Source organism: Ammospiza nelsoni, chromosome 1 (genome assembly GCF_027579445.1).
Source record: "Ammospiza nelsoni isolate bAmmNel1 chromosome 1, bAmmNel1.pri, whole genome shotgun sequence".
Classification (NCBI taxonomy): domain Eukaryota; kingdom Metazoa; phylum Chordata; class Aves; order Passeriformes; family Passerellidae; genus Ammospiza; species Ammospiza nelsoni.
This window is the reverse complement of record NC_080633.1, coordinates 8,881,540-8,893,117: the sequence shown is the minus strand read 5'-3', so window position 1 is coordinate 8,893,117 and position 11,578 is coordinate 8,881,540. Positions and strand designations below refer to the sequence as shown.

General features: G+C 51.7%; 1 protein-coding gene across 2 annotated transcripts; it reads left to right on the top strand.

Moving 5' to 3' along the window:
- The first annotated feature begins 220 nt into the window (after window positions 1–220).
- On the top strand, window positions 221–9,825 carry SHH (sonic hedgehog signaling molecule). Of its 2 annotated transcripts, XM_059482864.1 has the most exons (4): window positions 221–664; window positions 5,415–5,676; window positions 9,119–9,682; window positions 9,713–9,825. In XM_059482864.1, exons 1-4 carry the CDS (start codon window positions 356–358, stop codon window positions 9,823–9,825), a joined length of 1,248 nt encoding a protein of 415 aa, XP_059338847.1. In that variant the 5' UTR covers window positions 221–355. The 2 variants fall into 2 exon arrangements, with proteins under 2 accessions (XP_059338847.1, XP_059338839.1); XM_059482856.1 differs by having other exon boundaries at window positions 9,119–9,825.
- Window positions 9,826–11,578: the final 1,753 nt, after the last annotated feature.

Here is an 11,578-nt window from a genome sequence, read left to right as displayed (position 1 = left end):
AGAATTTGTTGCCTTTTTGAGGGTTAACATCAGAAGACAAGCTTGCCTCGCCTTGGCCAATCAGCTCTCGGCCCTGGCAGCTATAATATAGAACTAAAGGCAGACTCCTCTCACTAGCGTCTTGCTTTGCTACCATTAAAATCAGACCCTTTTTTTGTCTCTCGATTGCTGTCTCCCGACCAAACTCCGATGTGTTCCGTTATCAGCGACCTAAAGCCTGCCATTCCAGCACCTGTCTTGCTAGGGATCGGTGGATAGTATACGATTCAGAAAGCAGACAAGGACATAGGAGGAGAGAGAGCTCTAGAGAGACAGCCAGGGATAGGCACAGAGAGCTTTGAAGTAATTGGATTCAATGGACGAAATGCTGCTGTTGACAAGAATTCTCTTGGTGGGCTTCATCTGCGCTCTTTTAGTCTCCTCTGGGCTGACTTGTGGACCAGGCAGGGGCATTGGAAAAAGGAGACACCCCAAAAAGCTGACCCCTTTAGCCTATAAGCAGTTTATTCCCAATGTGGCAGAGAAGACCCTAGGGGCCAGTGGAAGATATGAAGGGAAGATCACAAGAAACTCCGAGAGATTTAAAGAACTAACCCCAAATTACAACCCTGACATTATTTTTAAGGATGAAGAGAACACGGGAGCTGACAGACTGATGACTCAGGTAGAGCCACAGAGATACCTGTATTTGTGTTTGTTAACCTCTCTGAGCAATCCTAAAGGACGCATCTGTCTTAGTATTTTTGAAAGCCCCCCCCTTTCCCTCTCCCCCTCTCCCCCCGCCCCTCCAAACTCGACTAGTTTCCCCATTGAATGTAAATAGCATCTATCCGGCCAAGTTAGCCGGGGCTGGAGCCGGAGCTGTTTCGATATTTGGTGGGGGAATCTGTGTGATACTTACAGTCATTACCGTGCCATGGCGTTCCCTGTAACTTGGTTAGAGATTGCTGTTTGCATTTGTCCCCAAGGATGCACTTTGATCAAACGAATTGCATACAGCTCAGAGGACCCCAAGTGTATAGTGACCGCCAGGCCACCCACTCATTATTACAAACGTAGTCCGCGGTTGCTGCGCCGGCTGACTTGATTTTTTTCTCTATTTATTTTATTTAATTTCTCTTTTTTTTCCTTTTCATTTCATTTTAACCTTCATTATTATTATTGTTGTCGCGAGCGTATTCTAAATTTAGTAGGCATGCAGTCGTGCACTCACAAAAGGCAGCTGAAGCCGGAACGACCATTCCTCATCTGATTCCGTATTATATAGCTCGTATTGCAATACCATCATTTGCAATTGTGCCCATCAGAGCGTAAATATATTGATATTTCTTTAAGGATGCTCGCCGCCAATGCTCTGGTACTTCCATAGGGGAGGGACTTGCAACTTATCGGCATTGCATCACCTTCTGTTTTAAAAAATCTGATGGCACAAGGTTTACAACTGGGTAAATATTGGATTTCGGGTGGAATCGGATTGCGGAACTATTTTATGAACAAAAAGAAAGAAAGGGAAAAAAAGATAAAGGTGAGAGAAAGAGAGAGAGAAAGAGAACCGCTCCGAGTCACCTCGTAATTATAATTCATGCTCAACAGAGAGCTCAGCGAAGTCAATTGCTCTGCTAATCCCGGAGTTTCAGAAACTACATGCAATCTAGACACTGGAAATGGGTTTCCTCCAAATATAGGTCAACAGCGCTTTTTTAATATTAATACATTTAAGCCCCACCTTCAGTGCTAGAGCAGGACTCGCCTGGAAGGACTAGGCGGGGAGTGGACGCGGGGAAGGGGGGGTGGGGGGTGGAATTTCCCAAACTCTCCCCGTTCCTCGGCCTGATTTTCCGCACGTTGCCGGGTCTCTCGGGGCGAGGGACCGGCGGCCGCCACCATCTCCTCCCGACCACCTTAAATCGCACCGCACCTCGGAGCGCGGCGGCGCCTCCGCCCGCCGCCGCCGCCGCCCCGCGCAGGGCTGCGGAGCGGAGCGGAGCGGAGCGGAGCGGGTGCCGGTCCCCGCTCGGGCGCGGCCCGCGCCCCTCCGCGCACCCGCGCTCCTCCGCCCCCGCTGCCTCTGGAGCCGCATCTCTCGCATTTTCAGCTCCACTTACTCCCCTCGCGTATCGATCGCGGCGGCTCGGGTTTCACCCTTCCCTCCGCAGCCCGGCGGCAGCGGCGGCGGCGGCGGCTCCGCGGGAGACGGGCTCCCGCCGGGGCTCGGCGCATCCCTCCGTGCGCGGCTGCGCCGGTGCGTGTGCGCGGCGGAGCGGAGCGGAGCGGAGCGGAGCGGAGCGGAGCGGGGCGGCGGGCGCGGGGGGAGCCGGGCACGCTCGGGAGCGGGGCGCTGCGGGCCGGGGCGCACTGCGGGCTGACCCCGGCCCCGCGGCTCTCCCGGGGCACGCCGCGCCGGCTACGCGGCTGGCCGCTCCCGCTGCATTAGCTGGCAGCGTCTGAACTCCTGACCTTCTGTCAACTTCCCTCAGACGAACGAAACGAAAACAAATACTTTCCCCCCCCCTCTCCTTCAGTGCTTGTTCCCGTGCCTTAGACACAAAGGGGGGAGGTGGGCTGAGAGCGGCGGGGCCGGGGAGGCCGCAGGGCCGGGTACCCGCGGGCAGAGAGGGGAGCGAGGTCGGGGAGCGAGCGGGGCTCCGGCACCCCGGGCCGGGCAGGGAGAGGGAAGCGGAGCGGGGCCGGGCAGCGAGCACTGCCTGCCCTCGCTCCCGGGCACAGCAGGGTCCTCGGCTGCCCGGGGTGCGGTCCTGCCCCTGGCCTCCCTGCCTTGCTTCCTCTCCTTCCCTCTCCCGCTCGGCCGGCAACCTCTCGTTAAATCCCAGCCTTTAAACGCCGGCTTCGGGAGCCCTTCAACCATGGAGAGATCTTTCATGGACAGAATCGTTAAACTTGCAGAGTGGTTGCCGAATGCATTAGTCGCTAGTTAATATTAACTCCAGAAGGGTGGGGGGGAACGCAAACAGAGGTAGGTAAGTCAGGTTCTCAACTTTGCAGGTGACACCAGCAGTTTGCTAAGGGCTCCCCCCTTCCTCCCTTTCCTCCCCCCCCCCCACCCCGGCCATTGGCTGGATTGGGGAGAGAGATAAGGAGGCCAGGTCAGTATGATAAAGCTGGAATTTGTATGAAATAAAATAGCAATCTCGTGTAATGCAGCCACACAACCAGTGCGTGATGTGAGGAATTTAGAGATCAACTTGGCATTTAGGAAGCCCACCAGGTTGTTTACACTGACAGGTACCTGTTAAGTGTTTCCTTCAAGCAATTCATTTGTGAAGAGATTAGGAGCTGGCAGGAGAGGGCTTGTTGAACAACTTTGCCTCCACACAAAGCGTTAGTGGAGGCAGCCCTGCTGAGCTTCACGGTGGCTGAACAGAATTGGGCTTGATTTGTGGCACACGACCCGATGAATTAATAAATAGTCTGGGCTTCACGGCTTTTGACTCTGACAATCCAGCTCAGGCAGTATAAAAGGGAGAAAAGTCCTTTAGGAGGTCGTTTCTCCTTCTTTATTTAGCCCGGAGCCGGGGAGTGGTGCTGGCAGGGCCGGAGCGGCCAGAGGAGCCCCCCGGCTCTGCCCGCGTCCCTGCCCGCGCCCGCTCCGCCCGTGCGGGGCACGACATCGCCATCGCCGTGTCGCGCAGCACTGTCGCCTTATCGGCAGCTGGGACGTTTGATCCTTCTCCCCCTTTCCCCTGTAAATCAGTGATGGAGCGTATCTATCCACTCAGGTGTGAGAGGGAGAGAGGGGAAAAAATAAAAGAAATCAAACTCAACTTCCTTGTCCCGCTGCACTTTGCTGCCGGGAACGGTGCCGAAACCCAAACACCCGTCTCTCTCCATAAAACGGTAGGCCAGAGAGTCCAAAGTGAGCTCGTGACTGTGTTTTATATCTCTCGGGGACTTTTATATCTCTTTATATCAACCTGTGTGTTGCGGGAATCACTTTTATGGCTGTTGGTGAAACTTCCTTGCTAAGCAACCTTGTCACGTCCCTAAAAGTAGCGTCGTCCGAGTAATGGAGGGGTTTGCGTTCCTGGGAGCTGTGAAAGGGGACTCTGTGGTCTTTTATTGAGCACACTGGGGAGAATGGTCCTGCAGAAGGCCAAGTACAGCAGTCAGGCCAGCAAAAGTGTGGGGAAAGCAGCTTACTGCATCCCGCCGTGGCTTACAGCCACATCGCTATTTGCATCAAGAGAGCAATGTCAGGTACATGCACCTGAGTTGCTCTCCTCTCAAAAAGGAGGAAGAAAGCTGGCAACGTGTGTGTTTCTAACTCTGTGCCTTTAGTCAAGTGCTTTTCAATGCTTTCGGTGCTGATTTCCAGTTTCTGCCCGGCTGAGAGTCCTTTTCCCCTGTCGCCACTGTGTCTATTCCCCACCTGGCTAAGATGGGAATCTCCCTAAAACTTTCAGGGTTTCAGCTCACCTCTTTTCCTCACTTTCCCCTGTCCTGTGTGCCTCACTATTCAATCCCTACGTGCTCCCGGTGCTGCTGGGCCCAGTTCAGCCCAGGGAAGGCTGGTGGCTCTGGATGGTCAATGAAAAACCCTGCAGTACTTTCTCCACGGAGTTGGAAGGGTTTCACTCCACACAAAGGGGCTCCTAGCTTGCATAGCATCCCTGCTCCGCTTAACTTCCCTCCTTGGCCCTCCCTTGCTTTTCATCTTCCCACTAAGAGCTATATTATTGTATGGATTTGCTCGGCTTTGTAGGCGAGCGCCGATGTATGTTTGAAGCGGAGTGAATGCTCCCAGCCCATGCAGCTTTGAGGGCTCTAATGAGTGATGGGCGAAGGGAGAGAAGAAAAAAAACACCCTTCCCTCCAGCACATAAAGGCTGTTAACATGTATTGATACCCTTTTCAACACAGAATTAAGCTGAAAAGACCCGCAGAGACATTCCGGGGGGGGAATCCGTGACTCTGAGATACATGGCGAGTGTTTGTTCTGGGCAGAAACTTTGCTGTCGGGAAGGGACAGGGCACTTAGCGGCAGGAATTTGCTCCGTGCAGGTGCCTTTGAACCGCCAGCTCCGGCAGAGGGGGGTCCCCCTGTCCCCCCAGCAGGTGCCAGGGCAGGGAGAAGGTCCGTCCCTGTGGGTATTCGTGGTGTTTGAGTCTCTGTTCATCCCGTGTGCCCAGATTCACTCTCCCCGTCCTCGCCCACCTCCCCGTCCTTCCCTGGCAGCGGAGGTGAAGATGCTCAGCCCTGGCTGAGCCCATCCTGGGGCGCGTTTGGCGGGGAGGGCAGGAATGCCGCCTCTTTGGCAGGGGGGGCAGGAATGCCGCCTCTTTGGCGGGAGAGGGAAGCGGGATGCGGCCCAGGGGGTATCGATAACGAAGGGGGGGTGTTCCCCTGACTGCAGCACCCCCACAATGACCCTTGCCTATCCGCCGTGTCCCCGCAGCGCTGCAAGGACAAGCTGAACGCTCTGGCGATCTCGGTGATGAACCAGTGGCCCGGGGTAAAGCTGCGGGTGACCGAGGGCTGGGACGAGGACGGCCACCACTCCGAGGAGTCCCTGCACTACGAGGGCCGCGCCGTGGACATCACCACGTCGGACCGGGACCGCAGCAAGTACGGCATGCTGGCCCGCCTGGCCGTCGAGGCTGGCTTCGACTGGGTCTACTACGAGTCCAAGGCGCACATCCACTGCTCCGTCAAAGCAGGTAAGGGTCGTGCTGAGGTGGGGAGACATCCCAGGGCAGCGACTCAGCGCCCTAGAGCCTTCTGTGGCCTGTGTCTGCCGCCGGGCTCCCTCCTCTGTCCCTGCAGGGTCCCCATAGGGGATGGGAGCAGAGCCCCGGGGGCCTTCCCCCGCCTCTTAGCGACCCCGTCGGAGCAGAGGTGGGGGAAAGGAAAGAGCGAGGGGGAAGGAAAAAACAAAGCCCAGCCAGCTGCAGCAGTTTTTCACAGCACTTTTATTTGGGTGATTTGCTTGGTCAGCCTCCCCACGAGAGCTGCGCCGCAGCCACACACCCTTCTCCTCCCCCCGTGGGGTCTGATGCTTTCCTCATCCAAGGAGCGTGTTCAACACAAACACTCGTGGCCGTCTCCAGCCGCCCCGCTGGCTGCACGCCTTACTCGCGAGCGCTAATCTCCGAGTGGGAGCCGGCCAGGAAAATAAATAACGTGGTCCCCAGCCTCCTTCAGCTGTAGCCGCTAGGAAATTCCCAGATAGGGATACACATACACATAATTTTTTTCCCCTCCCCTCCCCTGTGCTTACAACGCCACACGCTGTCTCAACCCGGGAACAGCTCGCAAGAAATCCCCGACTCGCAGAGTTTCTTTTCCTGACACTTGACACGTTTTTTGGTGGAGCAAATCTGTCAGCGAGTGACAGCCCCCAGCTCCACCGCCTCCCTCCATCCAGCTGTATGACATCGAAAGCTCTTTTTAAGAGCATACCCTAGCCCAGCAACCTGCTGGATGTGTCAGGAGACACTTGGCTGCAAAAGAAAATAATGGGCTTTCTTTAAATATAGCTGTTTGCTTTGAACCCATGGCAGGGAAGCAGCCGTGCCCACCTGCAGGAGGGGTTCACGTCCCTCACTCCATCCCAGAGCTGCCCAGGGGCTGAGCACCTCTCCTGGCCCATGTGGGCTTTGTCCTGAGAGCCTGCTACTGCTTTTGTTCAGCTCCTGGGTCCTTTCTAGGCGAAAAGAGGCCCTGCAAAGCTGTCAGCTGTGTGGAGATCTGAAACTCCCCTTTCAATAGCCGAGATGGGCTTTGTAGCGCAAGGTGTCCAATTGTGGTGTGTGGTGACCTTAGCCCAGGAGCACCTCCTAATCCACCCCAGGGGTGTTTCACAGGACGGGAGCCACCCCAAGCTGCTCATTGAGATTCGGCACACAAGGACTCGGGGGCAATATTTGGAGGGTGTCAGGCAGGGTCGTGTGACTGTACGAGGCAGGCTGAAGGGAGCAGGCTTGAATTCCACTCTCTCAGCCTGATCTTAAACTGTCCAAACCTCATTTCATGACAGAGCATCTCATGAGAAGATTAAATCCCATAATGCCAGCAGGAAGATTCTTTATCTAGATCTCTGTTTGCAAAAAGTATGATCCAGGAGACTGGAATGCAAAGAAGAGTTCCCCCAAGGCCTGAATTATTGTCACCAGAACAGAGGAGGGAGAGGCAGGGGTGGTAAAAGGGACATTGATAATGCGCTACAGCAAGTATTTAGAGCAAGCTTCTACATTTAAAATTCAAATACAGATCTTGAGTGCCTTGGAAAAGTGGCTCTGCTGTGCAAATAGTGCTTGGAAGGTCCTGGGTTTTTGGAGAGTATGTGTGTGAATTGGCACATAGGGTTTCTGCACCTGAACAAATAGGGAGGGGGAGAAAAGGGGGGGAAGAAGCTGGGAAAAAAATGGAAGTGTCCTCTCTTCCAAGAGTGTCTGCATTTATTACATGAATCAGAATGACAATGCTGATCCTTTATTGGATTTTAATTAGAGAACCCAAACAAGCGCTGCTCAAAGAAGCAGATTTTCACACCTCTGCCAATTCACTGGCATGTTTGTAGAGCTGCTACACTACTACATCTATTCATCAAGTCCCTGAATATGCAAACAAAGCTCTAGCCAGACCTTTACTGCCAGCTTGTAGGAAGGTGTAGTTTACTAGCAGAGGCCTCCACATAAAGCACATAGCTTGTTTGTTGCCATGTCCTCCCTGAAGAGGGAGGCCTTGGAGATCTTGCTGCTTCATTTCTGAAGAAGTGATAAAGTCATTAGCAAATCAATAACGGTCTAATTTTCACCCTTCCTGTCCTTCCTGAGAAAGTCATTAGGGGACACTCCAATGATTTGTTTAAATCATAGGAATTTCAGTAGCAGTCACAGAGACAAAATATAAAATCTGTCCATCTTTAGGATCTAAATCAGCAGGTCTCTTGACTGCTATAGGGAGTAACTGAGAGAAAGCAGGGAAAGGCAAGGGAGGGATGGGGAATCTCAACACTTGCTACCATGACATACTGTGGGATATTAACCAATATTAAAAAAAAAACCAGAGTGGTTAGGAGCACTGCAAGTCCCTCTGTTAAGACAGAGATCAGCCTGGAGCACAGCAGACTTCTTTTCCCACCGCCCCACAGGTGGCTGAACTTCCAAAAAGTGATTTACAAGAGAGACAGAGTCTCATTGCTACTTTTGCTGTCTTTAAGTCTGAGATTGTTCCTCTCAGTAGCACAGGAAAGCAGCAAAAGCTGCTCTAAACTCTGAGTAACTCCCAAGAGTTACTCAGGAGGAGGCATTTGCTTGGGCCTGGCACAGTGTTGGGCTGCTCTGGGATCACATGCTACGAGGCAGGGAAGAGCATGCTTCTCCTAGAAGGAGGGAAGTTTCTTTCTTTTTTGGGAGAGGATTGAAGCAAAGTGCTGGAGATGCCAGGCAAGGAGCTGTGAGTGTGAGATGTGCCCCAGTAGCCACCATGCTGAGCAGGAAGGCTGGAGGCAGCATGGGGGCTTGTGCAGCACTATGCAGGGGGATTTGGGAAATTTGGGTTGTGGCTTTGCAGTGGCAAAATTTGTGTGCAACCTGGGGCAAAGTCTCCTCCTGTTCTTTGCTGTTTGCTGCCCTAGATGTGCTCCTTGAGTAAGAGCTGAATGGGGACCCTGAGCATCAAGAGCACAGGCACTTGCTTAGAGAAGAAACTTCATGCCAGCAAAATGACTCGGCTTTAAAAGCCTGCAAGTTATCTGGCATCAGGTGTCAGTGCAGGGTAAACAGTAGCCAAATGGGAAGCTCTTCCAGGAGAGATTTTGTTCTGGAACAGTTTTCTCAGTGGAAATATTTTGGCTCATTTCCCTTACGAGACAAATCACTCTTGTAACTCCTAACCTAGAGGAGATTTTGCACTGGCTCAAATCTGGCAGGAAGGGGATTCTCACTTGACCCACTGAGTGCAAATGGAAAGTGCTCATAGATGAGGGTGGAGGAATTTCAGAGGCTGTGTCCTGAGCTTTCTTTGTGGGTTGGGGTGGCTGGGAAAGCAATAAGTTCCTGCATGCTCCCATGCCCCATCCTGGGCAAGAAAAAAAAAAAGGAAAAAAAAATACATATGTGCCTCCTCTAACCCTACTCTGCCTCTCTCCTTTTACAGAAAACTCAGTGGCAGCCAAATCCGGAGGTTGCTTCCCTGGCTCGGCCACGGTGCACTTGGAGAAAGGTGGGACCAAGCTGGTGAAGGACCTGAGGCCTGGAGACCGGGTGCTGGTGGCCGACACCGAAGGCCGTCTGCTCTACAGCGACTTCCTCACCTTCCTGGACCGCGAGGACGGCTCCCACAAGCTCTTCTATGTCATCGAGACGCGGCAGCCCCGGGCCCGGCTGCTGCTGACGGCCGCCCACCTCCTGTTCGTGGCCCCCCAGCAGAACCAGTCGGAGGCGGGGAGCGCCGGCAGCCGGGCGCTGTTCGCCAGCCGCGTGCGGCCGGGCCAGCGCGTCTTCGTGCTGGGCGAGGGCGGGCGGCGGCTGCTGCCGGCGGCCGTGCACCGCGTGTCGCTGCGGGAGGAGGCGTCGGGAGCCTACGCGCCGCTCACCGCCCAGGGCACCATCCTCATCGACCGCGTGCTGGCCTCGTGCTACGCCGTCATCGAGGAGCACAGCTGGGCGCACTGGGCCTTCGCTCCCTTCCGCCTGCTGCAGGCCCTGCTGGCCGCCCTCTGTCCCGCCGGGATGGGGTCCCCCATGGGAGACCCCACGGCCCCCGGCATCCACTGGTACTCTCGGCTCCTCTACCGCATCGGCAGCTGGGTGCTGGATAGTGACTCTCTGCACCCGCTGGGCATGATGGTGTCGTCCAGCTGAGGGCACCCCGCGCCAGCCCGCCAGGCTCCAACGGAGAGACAGAGACACGGAGGGAGAGAGAGAGAGAGAGAGAGAAAGGAGAGAAAAAAAAGAGAAAAAAAAAAAAAAGAAAAGAATACGCTAAAAGAAAACAAAAAAAAAAGAGAAAAAATACATATTTTTAAAAGAGAGCACGGATTAAGACTTAAAAAATAATAATAATAAAATAATAATAATTAAGTAGGACAGTCCAAAGTAGACTTAAAGGGAAACAAAGACCCCTGGAAGTTCTGTTCTGTTTAGTTTATAAATATATATATATTTTTATTTGTTCTTTTGTTTTGTTTGTTGTTTGTTTTTTTTTTTTTCCTCCTCTCCTGGATATTTATTTCTTTGGTATTTTGAATAGATGTTTTAAATGATATGAACCGGACCTTCAAGAGCCTTAAATAGTTTCTTTGATAATTTATTATCATGTGAACTGTACTCACAGGAGAAAAAATTATTTTGTGAGGCCAAGCAAAACTGCGCAGAGTCTATTTTTCTACATGTCACGTGTGTCCTGACTTTCAGAAAGCAAAATTCTGTACTTTCCCATCTCTCCATTACATTGCTCTTTCATTTCAGCAAGTCTAAAAAACAAGCAAACAAACAAACAAATACACACACACAAAAAAGACAAACTTCATGGGGGTCCGTAAATTATATTTTTATACACAGAATTGTAAATTAGATTTTTTTGAGAGATCAATACTTAACTGAATCACATTTCGTTTTTTGAAATAGTGTAAAATATGAGAATATATTATTTTAATTTAAATAGTTGCAAATGTAACATCATTTCCTGTATTGTTTTCCATGCTTTGCTTTGTAAAAACATCATTTGGCCACGTTCATGGAAGTTCATGGAAGTCGAGACTGTTACACAAACTTTTTATTTGCAAAAACCGTAAGAAACTTTGTTATTTTTAACTTCAGAAAAAGTTTATTAGAAAATAATATTTTTTAAAAAGCGCACATGGCGGCAATTCTGTGACGATGGAGATGGTAGTTTGTACAGAGGGGGAAAAGGATGTTTTGCATTAATAAATTGAGAAATAACTGCTGTAAATTTACTAAAATGTATTTTTGAATATTTTGTAATAGTTTTAATAGTTTTATAGAAATAAAATGTGCCATGCACAGTTTGGTTAGTATATAATAACTAAGAGTTCCTGGTGCATCCCATTTTTTTTTCCTTTTTCCTTGTTGGTTTAGGAAACATGATACCTAAATGAGTGCCCTTTATTTTATTTAGATTGTTGCTTATAACATTTAATTTTGGTACTTTAATTAAGGAAACAAATCCATCACATCTGTGCATAACCTGGAATCTCTTGTACTGACAGTAGAACCTCACTTATTTGCACGAGTGACCAGCAGATGGGTTTCCCTTTGCCAGAGCCCTGGCTCCCCACCCCTGCTCAGACAATGCTCCTCTCTTCCAGCTGCAGCCCTGACTCCACGCTCACTTCCCAGTCTGGAATGGAGACTGTAGATGGCTCTGAGAATTGATTTCTGAGGATGCTAAATCAAGTTTTCTCTTTGAAGTGCATTAATGTAAGGGAGGCAGCTGTCTTTGCCTTGTGGCAACTGCGGGGTTTCAGTGGGGTTCAATCTGGGTGCCCAGAAGATGGAAATCTGAGGGAGAGACATTGACTTTGGTGAGTTAGAGGGGTTCATGTGGCTGATGCTGGAAGAAGGATCATGAGATCCACCAGATTTCACTGGCTGC

Excerpts from the sequence above, each read along its gene's own strand:
- SHH (XM_059482856.1), top strand. The coding sequence starts at position 356 with ATGGACGAAATGCTGCTGTTGACAAGAATTCTCTTGGTGGGCTTCATC. Across the intron at positions 665-5,414 it reads CTGACAGACTGATGACTCAG|CGCTGCAAGGACAAGCTGAA; the intron begins GTAGAGCCACAG and ends GTGTCCCCGCAG. Across the intron at positions 5,677-9,118 it reads CCACTGCTCCGTCAAAGCAG|AAAACTCAGTGGCAGCCAAA; the intron begins GTAAGGGTCGTG and ends CTCCTTTTACAG.